Source organism: Vespa mandarinia, chromosome 8 (assembly GCF_050613455.1).
Source record: "Vespa mandarinia isolate Hongniang chromosome 8, ASM5061345v1, whole genome shotgun sequence".
Taxonomy (NCBI): Eukaryota; Metazoa; Arthropoda; class Insecta; order Hymenoptera; family Vespidae; genus Vespa; species Vespa mandarinia.
In genome coordinates, this window is record NC_140817.1 from 539,689 (window position 1) to 554,586 (window position 14,898).

The 14,898-nt window shown below is 35.5% G+C and overlaps 4 protein-coding genes across 9 annotated transcripts; 2 read left to right on the forward strand and 2 right to left on the reverse strand.

Moving 5' to 3' along the window:
• Positions 1–13: 13 nt before the first annotated feature.
• LOC118448015 (peptidyl-prolyl cis-trans isomerase, rhodopsin-specific isozyme) lies at positions 14–12,151 on the reverse strand. Of its 5 annotated transcripts, none has more exons than XM_035880724.2 (5): positions 10,529–12,151; positions 958–1,162; positions 695–897; positions 468–610; positions 14–240 (listed from the first exon to the last, which is right to left on the reverse strand). In XM_035880724.2, the coding sequence occupies exons 1-5, from the start codon at positions 10,532–10,534 to the stop codon at positions 144–146; spliced, it is 654 nt and encodes a 217-aa protein (XP_035736617.1). In that variant the 5' UTR covers positions 10,535–12,151; the 3' UTR covers positions 14–143. The 5 variants fall into 5 exon arrangements, with proteins under 5 accessions (XP_035736617.1, XP_035736607.1, XP_035736633.1 ...); XM_035880714.2 differs by lacking the exon at positions 10,529–12,151 and adding an exon at positions 1,952–2,091; XM_035880740.2 differs by lacking the exon at positions 10,529–12,151 and adding an exon at positions 1,942–2,076.
• LOC146872804 (uncharacterized) lies at positions 1,486–2,950 on the forward strand. 2 transcript variants are annotated; one of them, XM_085658945.1, is made up of 3 exons: positions 1,486–1,612; positions 1,692–1,978; positions 2,677–2,950. In XM_085658945.1, the coding sequence occupies exon 3, from the start codon at positions 2,678–2,680 to the stop codon at positions 2,948–2,950; it is 273 nt and encodes a 90-aa protein (XP_085515071.1). In that variant the 5' UTR covers positions 1,486–1,612; positions 1,692–1,978; position 2,677. The 2 variants fall into 2 exon arrangements, with proteins under 2 accessions (XP_085515071.1, XP_085515070.1); XM_085658944.1 differs by lacking the exons at positions 1,486–1,612; positions 1,692–1,978 and adding an exon at positions 2,439–2,573.
• Positions 2,808–8,026, reverse strand: SMC5 (structural maintenance of chromosomes 5). The gene is made up of 14 exons (XM_035880373.2): positions 7,396–8,026; positions 6,958–7,285; positions 6,537–6,875; positions 6,322–6,450; positions 6,024–6,234; positions 5,808–5,939; positions 5,153–5,677; positions 4,880–5,009; positions 4,554–4,800; positions 4,077–4,484; positions 3,720–3,947; positions 3,472–3,651; positions 3,317–3,412; positions 2,808–3,245 (listed from the first exon to the last, which is right to left on the reverse strand). Exons 1-14 carry the CDS (start codon positions 7,452–7,454, stop codon positions 3,114–3,116), a joined length of 3,144 nt encoding a protein of 1,047 aa, XP_035736266.1. The 5' UTR covers positions 7,455–8,026; the 3' UTR covers positions 2,808–3,113.
• LOC146872805 (uncharacterized) lies at positions 8,353–10,217 on the forward strand. Its single transcript, XM_085658946.1, has 3 exons — positions 8,353–9,444; positions 9,516–9,602; positions 9,695–10,217. Exons 1-3 carry the CDS (start codon positions 8,413–8,415, stop codon positions 9,791–9,793), a joined length of 1,218 nt encoding a protein of 405 aa, XP_085515072.1. The 5' UTR covers positions 8,353–8,412; the 3' UTR covers positions 9,794–10,217.
• Positions 12,152–14,898: the final 2,747 nt, after the last annotated feature.

A 14,898-nucleotide genomic window follows, 5' to 3' on the forward strand; every position in this document is an offset into this window, starting at 1 on the left:
TTTATTCAGAATCCATATAAGTAATATCAATTGCTCTCCCTTACGACATATACGTATATTATATCCTATTCGATCTGAACGCCTTCCATCGTGATATTCCCTCCTTTCTCTTTCAGTACATAAAGTCACTTTCTAGATTATTTTTAAACGTCAAGTTGCTTCATCATCCAGTGAAAGAAAGCAAGAACCGTGAAACTGAAAGTCAATGGTACGCAGGTCGCTTTGATCCATTCCCAGATACTGCAAATTAATGGATGAACGATAGCCGTCCGAATCATTTCGAGGAAACCATATCAATTAACCATTGATTAAAACTAAATGGATTTATAATAAAATGTAATTACGGACTAATGTATTTACGGATTTCTTTCCGATCACCTGAAGATATTTTTTTTATTTGAAAAAGGAAAAGAAAAAAACCCTACGAGGGATTATCGAAGATGGTTAATTCAGAAAAGGGTATTTACTTGTAGGGATCGTCGGAAACGGAGAACGGCGACGTCACCGGAATTACTCCACATTCGGATATAACTACCGGTTTGACCGGTTTATCATAGACGTCCGTCTGTGTCAGTTCGATTTTGAAAATTACGCTCTGTCCTTCGATCACCTGTCGAATTCAACATTTTGTTGAAAAGTTACGTATAAAAGTGAAGGATATAAATTCTTCTCTAATATATCCTTCGTTCTTTACCTTCCCAAAAACGGTATGCTTTCCGTCTAACCAAGGCGTAGCAACGGTCGTAATGAAAAATTGACAACCATTAGCATTTTCACCAGCGTTTGCCATACTAAGAAAAAATGGTCCGGTATGTTGTAAATCAAAGTTCTCGTCGTCGAAATATTTCCCATAAATACTGATAGATCCAGTACCATCGCCATTCTCGATATCACCGCCTGAGATTCGATTTGTTTATATGATCGATTAATGTGCAACGTAGGAATAATTAATGATACCTTGAATCATAAATTTCTTAATAATACGATGAAAGGGCGTGCCCGCGTAAGTTCTCCCATCTATACCGGTCGTAGCTATCGTAAGAAAGTTCTTCACTGTTTTTGGAGCGATATCCCCGAACAAGCCTAAAACGATTCTTCCGGCGGGATGATCGTCTATCATGACGTCGAAATATACCTTATCGGTGACCGTAAAAGTAGCAGCCTGCAAGAAAGATAATTCTTAAAAGTTAAATTTCCATTTGACGCGTTTATTAACCTTTATCGGTCTCTAAGGCACAATATACTCATAGAAAAAACAAGTTTTACGAAGTGTCGCTTTGATCATTCGCAGGCTCTTCTCTCGCGGATAGATTTCTATCTATGTGCAAAGCGAATACCACCTTTCATTTTGAATAGTTCGACGACGCACAACGAGAGATATAAAATTTCAAACACAAGTTCTGCAAGAGCGCATGCGCGTACGCATAAGAGAACGAGGGAAACCTTATATCTGATATGTACGAACGCGGGATCACGATATCTGGTCGTTCATTCGACTTTTCTGATCTCATTTTTTTTAACCGTTTAATTCCATAGGGATATATACTTGCGATTGCTTAATCGACCACACGAACGATATAAAACGATGACGATTCTCATCGAGATGATAGAGGTATTTTGATAAAAATTTATTGACCGCTTAAAGTCGACTTTTTTACCAAAATGTAATTTTATCTTGACTTTACTTCAAGATCATTTATTTTGCAATGAAACGATATGAAATGTTGTGCGTATCAACGAAAGAACATTCACAGGACGGAATAGTGAAACCATATAATTGCTCCGACCTATCTCTGTGGAAACCTTCAAGTGAAATGTATGTCAAGAATAAATGTCAAAGGAAAAAATGAACGTGAACATTTAATGAGAACAAATTAATATGTATCACTGCGAATGGGTAGCAAGCGATTTAAGAAAAATTTATTAAGAATATTATCTTACGGAATGGTACCTCGTTGTGTAAAACAAGAGTAACTAGGTAAGCAACTGTTAAAAAACACCTCATGGTTTTACTCAATGAGTAAAAGCTCAAACACATGGAATCCTATTTACTTTCATTCAGACCGAAAAATAAAAAAAAGAGAAATCACAGCTCTTCGCAAAAGTTTTTGTGACGTATATCGAGATGTCACACATCCACTTTAGATATGTACGATAGTTTTCGTTGAACGGTCAACGCGCTTCTGTCCAAGTCAAACTCGACCGAATGAATCGCGCGTCTGCGCTCATTCTCACGTATGCTTTCGAAAGATCCAATTAGATGAACTTCCCTTCCAATTTCGTTTTATCCTTCGTATCCACTTTTCTATGGATAAGTATCGATTTCATTTCTTATACAAAACAAATTACATGGCGTTTATTGTTGCATAGGAAAGTACATTTTGTAATTGATTATTCATTCTTAATAAAGTGCTTAAATATAATAAAATGCGATTTTACTCGCGTGTCATTATATATAATTAGTAACGAGTAGCATTATTGATACAACTGACGGCATGGCAACGATTGTTTCGTAAATCGAAAGAAGAAAACTACTTGTGACAAGTGATCGGATTTTTTTAATATTTCAAAAGGTTTTTTGATAATCTATAAATACATCAACGATATTCGATGCGAATAAAATAAAATACGATTCATAATATATATTCGTTTTTTTTTTTTTTTTCTTTCCCTTAGCATGGCAACAAAAGGTAAAGGCAAAAGAAAAGGATCTTCCAGCGACAATAAGAACAATGGTAAATCTGGCAAGGGAAATAATGGAAAGAAAGGTAAAGGTGCAAGAAGAACAAAAAAAAGTGGTGGAAGAATGAAATTTACTATGGATATATTCAATGAAGAAGCCATGGAGAATGCTTATTATACGTGTCACAATATCATGGATGTTTTAAAATGTCGAGGATTCCCCTGGCCAGAAGCACAAAAGAAAAAGAGGAAGAAGGGAAGAAAGTGAGAATTGCTTTACAAATTTGTATATTGGAACAACATATACCTATGACTATCCTCAGTTTTTTTCTCATTCATTTCCTTCTTTGATTGAAAATTAGAGAAAATTATACATGTATACCTTTTTGCAATCACATTATATACTATGTATGAGTTTATGAAAAATTAGCTTAATCACGTCTACGATTTGCGATATTCCTGTAGTACTCCTCTACATCCAATTCCGAATGTGGTATCATAAATGGACCATTAAACACACAATGTACAGTTACAGTTTGACAATATGAGAGATTAGGCAATAACTATAAAAAGGAATAATATTAATATAAATCTAATTTTCAATCTACAATGTTACGAATTGCTGGATACTCACTTTTGGCGTCAATAAAAAATATTGGGAACTACCTGGCTTTCCTGTTATTTTAACCAGCAGTTCGAAAACTCTCCTTTCGTTAATTGCATCCATTCCCTGAAAATATAATCAACGTAACATATCAAATAAATTCGTAGATTTGATTTGAAAAATACCTGATTAATTTCATCGACACAGCGAAAGGGCACTCTAGATAATTCTTGAAGAGAAATCATATAGATTGCAGTTGTTAATGACCTTTCTCCACCGCTTTGATGGTGCCTCGTCAATTCCTGTAGCTCGTCTGTATCTCGGAATTTGACTCGAATTTTCAAACCGTACTTATCAAAGTCCATCTGAAAATATAATTTTCAAAATCCAAAATTCTAGGATAATTGTCCTATGGGAATTATATGATACTAACGATATTATCTCCATGACAAAGTGTAACTTCGCCAGCACATTTCATATTTGAAAAATGTGAACTAAAATTCACATTTATTTGTTCGATTAATCTCTCCAAAGGCGATAACCATTTTTCTCGTAATTTAACGGTGTCTTGCGTAATGGATTCCAATTGTAATTTTTCCCTTTCTATGGATTCTTTTAAACTATGCATGTCTGTTTTTATCTCCTCATATTCCCGGTATATCTAGTAATATGTCGTATAATAAGAAGCGATATGAGAAACACGTGTTATAAAATATACATATATATATATATATATATATACATATAAAATAATAACAATAATCAAACGACTTTGTTTCTGATACTTTACATTTTCGGCATCAACATTTTGTTTCATACAAAACACCTTGGTTTGCGCTACGGCTATTTCTTTATCTATTTCTTCAATCGTAAGTGGTAATTTAGCAAATGTTTGATTTATAGGTTTGAATTCTTCGTCTTGCGGGCTAAGACCGTTGGTAAGATCTTTAGCTTCGTTGTATGCTTTGATCGCTTCTTGCTTTAACGGTTTGTAATCGAGTTCAATCTCTTTAAACGTTTTCTCTGCCTCGGATAATTTCTCTTTCAATTCTTGATTTTCATTCTCTCTAGTTATTAAAAGCTGTTTGTACAAATATAATTTTAACTTGGCTTGTTCGTTAATCGTTACATATTTCAAACAATCCTTCAATAATGAATTATATTCTCTGTATTTATCCAACTGATTATGTACAATGGTCTGCAAAAATATAGGTGAATAAAACTAATAAGTCCAAATACCACGCATTTTTAAATAAACTGTAAAAACCTGAATTTTTTTATTATGCATCGCAATAATATCTTCTCTACTCGTTCGTTCATTTTCTAAAATTTTAATCTTTTTATCAGCTATAGATATTCTGTTTCTCAGCGCTTGCATTTGTTGCAGGTTATGTTGGTACTTTGTTCTAGTTTCACGATATATATCCAATTGCTTATTCTCTTTACACATCTTTTCTTCGAATTCTTTTACATTACGCAGAACTTCTTCCCTTTTTCCCTCAAGAAGATTCAATCTAAAGAAATGTATTACTTTCATGATCAGCATAAATGAGTTCATAAATGAGTTCATATATCAGAGTATTATAAGTATACCTCTTTTCCATTTGTTCCAATTTATTGGTATCCAATACTATTGATAATATCCCATTTCCAACTACTTGTATCTTTTTAATAGATCTTTGACCGGTATACTTGGACATATTCACAGAATATATATGATTTTCTACAAATGTAAATAATACATAATAGTATGAGAAGTGCGACAAATTATGTGTAATTATTCTCTGTATATTGAAGATGGAAAAAAAAAAAAGAAAAAAATAACGATAGATCTGAACATTCAGATCGTTAATACGTATTACCCACCGCTAAAATAACAAGATAAACTGTGCGGTATATTATCCACATTTTCTTCGACAGCACGCGATCCAACCGGTATATTATTCAAATTATATGATGGTATTAAATACTTCATTATAGCAGATGGCGCGTCAAAGAGCGAACCTAGATAATACTCAAAGCCGAATCTTCTAATATTTTTTAATGGTATATTCGGTTCCATGTACACTTTTTTGTTAGGATCAGAATGTACCACGTTCACTTGTAATTTCTGCTGATCCCTCAAACACTTTGTCAATAAATTCATATCCTCTTTATTTTCGCAGACAAAGGCTATTAAATCTCTATGAGGAATTATCCTTTCCAAATATTTAGAATATGTAATATCTTTAACATTAATCAACGTTAACATGGGCTCATATATTTTTTCCCGAAATTTATCTTTATTTTCACGCAACCACAGTACACCTTTGTACGTATCAAGACTTCTTTGCCTTAAAAGCTCCAATCGCTTAGCTTCAATATTAATGGATTTCTGTTCTTCTTTTACAGCTAAAATAGAATTAACTTTATAATATAATATCACAAAACAGTTTGATCAATTTTTGACATAATAGTAAATCACAGAGGCAAATACAAATTCTAGATATTAGTCTTCGATTCAAGTAATAATGAAAAGTACCTCTGATCTCTCGTTCAACTCGTTCGTGTTCCTGCTTGCAAATGATTATCTGATCTGACAATTTACTATTAATATGTTTTTGCTTTTCCAAGAGAGACAAAATTTCTTTCTGTTTTATTTCTAACGTCTCCTCTATATAAGTTTAAAGGTATACACGTTAAATCACATAGAATTGAAATGCATATGTATGGTAGATAAATTGCATAAATTACATACCCGAACCAATATCCTTGATCATTAGACTTAAATCATTATCCAGTTTATTTTTTTGCTGCTGCGCAAGATTTATATCCTGATCGCGATTTTGTTCCGCTTGTATTCTACGTGAACATTCGTTTTCAATTTCTTTAATCTCATTTTCAATCTCAAGAATTTTCCTCATTACTTCTTTGGCTTTAAATGTCGTCCCAATGACTCTGTTTGAATTCTAAAAGTACAGGATATTAATGACATTGAGCTTCCTATCCTGTAAACATTTCTATAAATTATGATATATCAGAAGTAATATACTTACATGGTCATTTACTATGTCTTGCTGCATGTTAATGTCCGATTGTATTTTCCGTATCATCTCATTTATCGGCATGAGTTTTGCTTGTACAGATTTTACTTTATTTTCCGCTACGTCTCTCTTCTTCTTTACCTATTTATGTGAAATAAAAATATTTTAACGAAAGGTCTGCAAAGATACACAATAATTGGATTTAATATTGAATTTGGAAGAATTACTTCGACCAATTGCTTTCTCTTTTGATCATATTCCATCCAAGCCTTTTTTTGTTTCAATGTCAAAATTTTATTCTTTATTGCTTTTTTCTCCTTGATAGTACTGACAATTCCCTTCAAATGTTCATATTTTTGCGTTCTAGTTTCTAACAAACGTTGTTTACTTGCTAATTGTGTTTCTAAATCCTTATGTTGAATACGATACTCTTTCAACTTTATATGATATTTTAATAATATTGGATCACCAACTGATCTTTCCGTACTTTCCAACAATTCTTGGGCATTCATTTTTGAAAAATCATGAACTTTGTCTTGCGGAAGAAACTGACACAGATTGTCTACCTGCAGGGACGAGCAAAGAAAAAAAGAATTTTAATAATATATCATAAAAATATTTTGTTAATGTTGAATCCCAAATGGATACCTGAATATTAAAACTATTTGTTAATTCTTGTACAGCTGCGGAAGTAGCAGATTGTCCATTTATCAACCAACATGATTTGCCCTTCTTATCAAATAATCTTGTAATGGTAACAAATTTGGTATGGTTCTCCTTCAATGTAATTTCAATTTTTGCATCGTTGCAACCATTCTTTACATAATCTTTCACGTGTAATGCTCTACCAATAATGTTAGGTTTACCTCCTAAACCAAGTACTATTGCACATACGATTGTTGATTTGCCAGTGCCATTAGGGCCAATGATTAAATTCAGATTTCTTCCGGGCTTGACAACAACCTTGTTATAAGTTCTTCAAATAAAAATAGAAAAGAAAAAGAAGAAAATAATAAATTAAAAGTAATGTAATCATCTGATACAATATGGAAATTAAAGTTTCAATATTTCTTTGCAAATACTTACACAAAATTTTCAAGATAAATTTGCGTTATTATTCCCTTTTCAATTCCGTTATCTTCCATCGTATTTTTTAAAAGTCGTCACGTTTATAAATTTGAACGGGAAAAGTTTATTCTTATTGCGATCGACTATCAAAGTTGATCTATGAAATGTCCGAGGTATTTACATCATTTTCCTTTCTTCGCATTGAAATCGCATTGAAAATTAAACTTAAATCGTACATTGTATCAACTAATGCGTTAATAATAAATTTATCAAATAATAATTAATCGTTTTAACAGTTAGAAACGAACATAACCATGAATTAAAATTTTCATCGAATAAGATTCATTACAAAACATTAGTTGTGGAAAATAGGCAAATGTTCGATCGACAAACAACGACGTTTAATAACTTATTCTCGATGTAATATTTGAAATATGAGAAATAGAAAATATTTCAACAACGTTTCAAGTCACTTTAAAATTTATTTTGCCATGCGCGTTACCTCTATTATTAAAGGTTAGGTCGGCACGGTACTGAACGCCTACGTGCCCGCGTACATTTGAATTTCCGTGTTCGCGACAATCTCTACAATTCCTACACATTCTGTGATTTTCTATTATAAAGTAACATAAGTAATTCGTTAAATATAACGACTTGAGAGATTCTCCTTATCTAATAGGATATTTCGGTAGGAGTAATTAATTAAAAGACAGAAAAAAAAGAAAACAAACATATCAGTTAATACACACATAGACTATTATGTAATACGTTAGACACAAGCATGTGGAACTATTCGTTTAACTACCACCACCAAAACATCATTAGTTAATGTATTTTATCCCAAGGGTGATAAGCGATCGATCCAAAAACATCATCGCTATGGTTACTTCATTGCTAACAAATGATCTACCGACACATAAAGGTCTGGAACAAAGACATTTCATGCAGTTGAAAAGAAAAGAAGCGGTTGTTGGTTGAGTCCTTATCGTTATTTCCTGCCGTCAATAATACCATTGGCGCCTTTAATCGTGAAACATGAAATTCGAAGTACCAGTTCATCGTAAAAAGTATTTCATTTTCCGCGCTAAAGATTATTGTTCCTTGATGCGACCATGCTTCGTCATTTCTTGTATACTAGGTGTATTTCCCTATAACGCCACTCCAATGAACATGAGCATGTCAAAATTTGGCTACCTATATTCTACGCTCGTAACAGGTCTATACGTCGTTCACGTTTTCATTGTTCTATATCAAACCGATGTGTCCAGCGTAGTGAAGTACGACAGCGTACCGGGAATTTTACAAGTCAACTTTTATTTCATCCTTGGTACCGCGGTAGTTGTAACCGCGTACTATAACTTACGTCATAGATTGTTATTCCTTCAACAATTATATCTAGTAGCCTCAAAATTACCCTCCGAAACCTTCAATAAGCTCTCGAAATATATTCACGCGAAAGATATAATCGGTTTCTTCTTTTTGGTTGGACAAATGCCGAACGTGTTGAACCGATCTTTGGCCGTAACGTTTACCAAGTGTTCCTTATTATACGTGACATTGACAGTTTTCATAATGGATATGCTTTATATGAATTGTACTTGCATAATTAATGAATGCTTTAAGAGAATTAACAAAAATTTGGAAAATCTTCAGCACGTTGTCGTGACTAGCGAGCCTCATCTCTTGAGAAGGGTCTATCATGAAAAAAAGAATCCTTTACTTTTAATGGAATTGAAGGCCATTAAAAGGAGACATCAAGAAGTCAGTGATGTTCTTCAACAATTGAACTCGACTTTTGGCTCTCAAATTATTATCACGTCTTTGATGACCTTTGCGGAAGTAACTTTCAGTCTATACTTTTACATATTGCAAACGGTCAATAAGAAAGAAGTAAATTTGGAAAATCAAATCTGGTATGAGTACTTTATAACGTCGATAACATATTATTCCATCAAGTTAGGTCTAATAGCGTGGACATGCGAAACCGCTAAAAATCAGGCTGCCGAGGTTGGAATTAGGATCCATGAGGTAGTTATCAATACTAAAGACAAGGATATTAAAAACGAGGTAAGGCGTAACGTCCTCGTAACGAAAAAGTTCATTCGAGAAGCTACTCGACGCTTTCTTTGATGTTGCAGCTGCAATTATTTTCCTTGCAAGTATTGCATCGTGATAACACGTTCACCTCCAAGGGACTCACCATGGACGCGTCTCTCTTAACAACGGTTTAAACAATTATATTTATTAGTTTTATAATCGTTTACCTTCAAAATTTCTATTTGATATCAATAACCCTTCTTTTTCGTTCTTTTCGTAGATCGTAGGAAGCATTACAACGTATCTGTTGATTTTAATACAATTTCTGATTTCCTTGCGCTCATGCAAATCCAACAACGCGACCAACGTAATGTTTTAACGAGGAAAAATCGAAGGAAGAAAATCGTTAACAATAAGAGATTTTAACAATAAGATTTTGTTTTTTTTTTACGCATGTGTGACCTTATTGATTCCTTTCACGGGTTATTGAAGGCGCCCTGGCAAGTTTCTGGGTAACACAAAAAGAATTTTATTTTGAATACTGAGAATGTGTAATAATAGATGCTGCTAATTGATGCGTCAGATTAAGAAATACGTATTACGTAAATATAAGCGATCCGAACTTCGTCCCTGAGTTCGGAGTATTCGATAATATAATAGTTTGTCTGTTTCTGTACGTGTACTTACTTATGTGGCTTAAATAGAAAAAGTAATAATATTTATATGTGATATAATGATTAAGATAGATTACAAGCGACAAAGTTCTTTTTGAACTTGGGCCGCGATATTCTTGTCAAATGATACATCCGTTACGCTCCTCTTACAAGGTAAACGTGTTTTTAACAATCTACACATTTTTCTTTGACCCGGATAGACGGGTCTCGTCAACAGTCGAAGCTCGTCGTTCCACTTTTTTAACGCGTGCTTCCGTGAGCCACGGAATCCAAAAAGACTCACAACTTTCTTATTTGTTTTCTTTCAACGGGAAAAGCGATAACGATAATTTTTTCTTTCTCGACCTATCGACAATAACTCAATTAGATAACCGCGACAATGTTGTAGTATAGATTTAACCGCACTTTAAATTTAGGATGGAAACGATAAACATACATACGCTCATATCCTGTTAACAAAATAAAAATGCCGTTGATATCGCAAGTTGGAAGAACTCGGGAAAGGAGATAGAGAAGCAGAAAAACGCGTTTTGTTCATTCATAACTAACGACGCAATTCTTCGATCCGTCCCTCTCATTATAATCACCGCGGAGAGACTTATCGTTAGTTCATTATCACAATAAAGGATCACATGACCGTCGCGATCGCCGGAGCGATTCCCATTTTCCTTATCTCTAATTCGAATATTTCTTAGTTATTAGAATAAAATAGAACGACTTCCTTTTTGTATTATATTTTAATCGCATTGGAAGACCCGACGAGCAATGGTCGACGATGAGATTTTGATATCTCGATTGAAGAACGTCATACTCGAAGTACTACTATTCGACTAGATTTACGTATCGAAATAAAGAATTCTTTTGCTCGATCTCTATGAAAGAGCATCGCGGGTCGTTGGTGCTCTCGCCGAAAAATCATGCGGTTCTTTCTAATTTGGGCGATAAGAAGAAGACCGCGAGATTCGTCGTGGCGTAGGCGATCACGCGACTGCGCGCGACTGTTCCTAAGATCGACGAGGCGCCAGCTTTTATTATGAAGCGTACCCAGTGTCAGTATAGCGCAGGCAGTCGCGCGATTCGTTTCGTCGTGGAGTGAGGTACAATTTTTTTCGCGCCTTTGCACGATTTTTTTTCTTCTCTCGGGTGCGTTCTTTATGACGAATTATGAAAGAGAATTGGGGAAAGAAGAAGATCGATCGACGATAACATTAAGGATTACCGATTGTTCGATCAAGAACGCGTTTACCCAAGGGAAAATATTGTTGCTCGAAGGAGGACATAGCGAGGACGCGGCAATGAGATGCCAGTTACTTTTATCGAGTGCGGAGTGCGTCAAAGCGAGGAACATTGTTATCGCGACAAATAACTTTTCGAACTAAATATATAATTGGTCTGCTCTAATGGACAAACGAAATATGCGAAAAGATTCCGTCGGATTTTTGATGACATCGGGCAGAGACCGAGCATCGTTGAATGAATAACCATAAACAGCTGGATATCGTCGAGTATGTATTACGAGTACTTTTAGCTTTTCCGTCAATTCGACGCTTCGAATAAAGTCTAGTTGAAATCGAGTTTGAACCATACGTCGATCACCTCCGTCTTTCATATTCCCACGACGCTTTCTTCGCTTCTTTTAAAGCATTGGCACGATTTCGTGACTGAGTAACGTAAGGACGCTCGTGGCTTAGAGATACGTTACGAGTTCCTTTCGTGTACGTCTAGACGAAAGTTTTGATTATCTTCAAGGACTAACGCGATTCACCGAATGTCTTGGATAAACCTCAACTTCTCAATTCCGTTTCTTCGTTCAAGAATTTTTTTTTTCTCTTCTGTTCCATCCCAATAAATACATCTTACAATTAATGCCAAGACAAAACACGATAGTAATAATATTTTTATCGCACGTCGTTTGTTTTGATTGCTCGATGATTAACTTAGCGATGAATATGTTTGAAGAAAAAAATTGAAGAAAAAAATTGAGAAATCGTTGCGATCGTCATCGCAAGAATCATTCCGATGCATGACGAAGAGAACGTAATAGGATCAAATCGAGCGTAAACTTACGTTTCCAGATAAAGCGATAGCTAGCTACTTATATACGAACACAATTACGGAACACACGCGCGCGCTATTTCTCTCTCTCTCTCTCTCTCTCTCTCTCTCTCTCTCTCTCTCTCTCTCTCTCGATAAACGTCGTCTCGTATATTGGACGGGTACGCAAAATCACGGGCTATTTCGAAAATAGAATTTCGATACTCGGAATTCCTCTCAAAAGTGACGTCCATCGCTATTTCCGCGTCGTATTGTTTTCCGCTCGATTATTTCCGCAAAAAGAACGAAATAACCAGAAAGTAATCATTTTTGTATTGTTACTGTAAACGTCACGCTTGAATGTCTCTATCTCTAAGACAAAATAACAATTTGTCGATCATTATTCGTTTCTTCATCCATTGAATTAGAAAGTGAAAGAAAGCGATGATATTGCAACGGAATAGAAAAATATTCAGCCGTTCCTTCGAGAATATTAGTTGGATAGATTTGAACAAGTTATTCAGCTTGATAAAGTATGATTATATGCGTTGAAAGGTCATGTAAAAAAAGTCGAACGATGCGATGAAGAAGATGTTGCGTGGACGATAACGATACGAGGGTCGGTAGGAAGTAGAAGGGTCGTTCGCTCGTAAATCGCTGGCTCGGCTTGGCATTAGTACTGCCTGCGTGTAATTTGTACGCAAATCTCTTTAGTCGTAAGTATTATTTTCATACATTAGTTCTTACGTTAGAACTTCATCGATATCGACAACGACGGAAGACACAACGTTTCAAAATTGTACATTTCTTTACGAAACATCTTGGAGCGTCGCATCGTACGTTTTCCGATAGCGTCGGGTCTCATAGACTCGCTTGACCTCGAAAGGCCAATGGTCCATTCACAAGTATCGAGAGAGAAGGAAAGAGAGAGAGAGAGAGAGAGAGAGAAGTACCACTTGTTTTTCTCGAGGTCTCGTCGTACGATGCCACGTACATAAGCATACATACATAGATGTTTTACGTCGATCGTCACCGTTGTTGTTGAGATATCGCGTGAGGATTAAATCGGATCTGGGATGGCTGTAAAATGCTATCGAGTGACTCACATCGCTCTCATATATAGGAGGAGGGCACCTACGTACACGTATTTTCCGTGCGCATATCTCTTTCATTGGAACAAACAAACTTGTTTTGCTTGCTTCGCCCGTGTACCGACAAAATTTCGTTTCTTTTCTTCTCTTTCTCACTCTCTTTCTTATTTTATTACTGATGTGTTATATTTAATGACTTCGAGATAAGATTATCGCGATTAACGTACGTGTCCGTGTTAACGCGCGTATCAAAATTGAAAGTAAAAATACTCTTTTCGTTCTTGACGATTACTCGTCGCATTGCACGAGTTACGTCCTCGTTTATTTGGCCCTCTATCTATCTGGGTAAAGTACACGAATCGTATCGTGAGTAAGCTCGTTCGATGACCTAGACTTTATACAGAAAAAGAGAGAAGTAGCCAAAGATATTTCGACGGACGAGTCTTTTGGCCAAAAGGTTTGGTGCGCTATTAGTTTTCTGTCATGGCTACGCTACGCTCGGATAAGCTAATTGAAACGAATCAAACTCCCCGAGTTTCATCGTACAACAGAGCACGCGCAAAGCTTTACTTTCGAGCAGAAAAGAAAGGGAAGAGGAAGTTGAGATGGAAGCCAAGTGACCATGGCACGCGCGTATAACGGACCTTTGGAATAGAGCGTCGTATAAACTTGCTTCTGATAGCTAACGTGGGTGGATAGGAACGCGTTCTTTTCAAAGTCGTCGCTTCGTCGTTTCTCTTTCTTTCTTTCTCTCACTCTCTCCCTCTTTCTCTTATATATATATATATATATATATATATATATGATTTTATGTATATGCGTGACACTCTCGAACTTGAATTAGTACCATCGCTTCCTGTTAGCTTACGAAATGAGAGAGAGAGAGAGAGAGAGAGAGAGAGAGAGAGGATGACTTTCTAAACATTCGTTTTTCATAATATTATGTAGTTAGTTTATTCGCTCGCGTGTATGCGTTATCTGCGTGAAATCACGCGACCGAAGGTGAATAAAATTTTTATGCATTATCTTACGGTATTCTATATTTGTCAACGCGTATAGTAAATAACACAAGTTTCTTTTCGACAACGTCGTCCTTCGTTTTTCTTCTATATCTCTTTAATCATCCTTGATTCGCGATAACGCAATATTTTTGCTTTTGCGAAGAAATAAAGTCGTTGCTTCGATAAACCATATTTTTATCGAATCGTCTTTATCCTATTGCTGTTAAATTTGAAATTGAAATGAGCGTTCGACGGTCGCGAGTAGAAAAGGACTATTTTGACATAAATTCGAGTTCATTACGTTCGCTATGATCGATTACCATTAACGTAACGGACTAACGTAAAAGAAGCGTATACGTATGTGCTTACATATGTCGTATACGTATAGTATTAACGTACGCGTGACGATGACGAAAGCACGTAGATAGTGGAGAAGACGTGTGACGTGAAGATTCTCTCGTAGAAAGAGATACCTTATTACGTCTTTTTCGCAAAATTTGTCTTCACATCGTCATGCTGTAGGAGAAGGAGGACTCGATGACGACGGCGTTCCATCGACAGAGTCGAGCCAACGACACAACCGTTGACGTAGAAAAATTGAAAGAGGAATAAGAAACGCTGATTGTGGCAATCGGTTGTTTATGTAGCCAGTACCGTCGACGAAAGTGTAAACTCTCCCTCTCT

Coding starts and splice junctions, on each gene's coding strand:
- LOC118448015 (XM_035880714.2), bottom strand. CDS start 2,038: ATGTGTTTGAGCTTTTACTCATTGAGTAAAACCATGAGGTGTTTTTTA. Junction 1,163..1,951: donor CTCTTGTTTTACACAACGAG/GTACCATTCCGT, acceptor TCTTTCTTGCAG/GCTGCTACTTTTACGGTCAC. Junction 898..957: donor TAAGAAATTTATGATTCAAG/GTATCATTAATT, acceptor ATCGAATCTCAG/GCGGTGATATCGAGAATGGC.
- LOC146872804 (XM_085658945.1), top strand. CDS start 2,678: ATGGCAACAAAAGGTAAAGGCAAAAGAAAAGGATCTTCCAGCGACAAT.
- SMC5 (XM_035880373.2), bottom strand. CDS start 7,454: ATGGAAGATAACGGAATTGAAAAGGGAATAATAACGCAAATTTATCTT. Junction 5,940..6,023: donor GATCAAGGATATTGGTTCGG/GTATGTAATTTA, acceptor AAACTTATATAG/AGGAGACGTTAGAAATAAAA. Junction 5,678..5,807: donor AGTTGAACGAGAGATCAGAG/GTACTTTTCATT, acceptor ATTCTATTTTAG/CTGTAAAAGAAGAACAGAAA.
- LOC146872805 (XM_085658946.1), top strand. CDS start 8,413: ATGAAATTCGAAGTACCAGTTCATCGTAAAAAGTATTTCATTTTCCGC. Junction 9,445..9,515: donor ACAAGGATATTAAAAACGAG/GTAAGGCGTAAC, acceptor TTGATGTTGCAG/CTGCAATTATTTTCCTTGCA. Junction 9,603..9,694: donor ACGCGTCTCTCTTAACAACG/GTTTAAACAATT, acceptor TTCTTTTCGTAG/ATCGTAGGAAGCATTACAAC.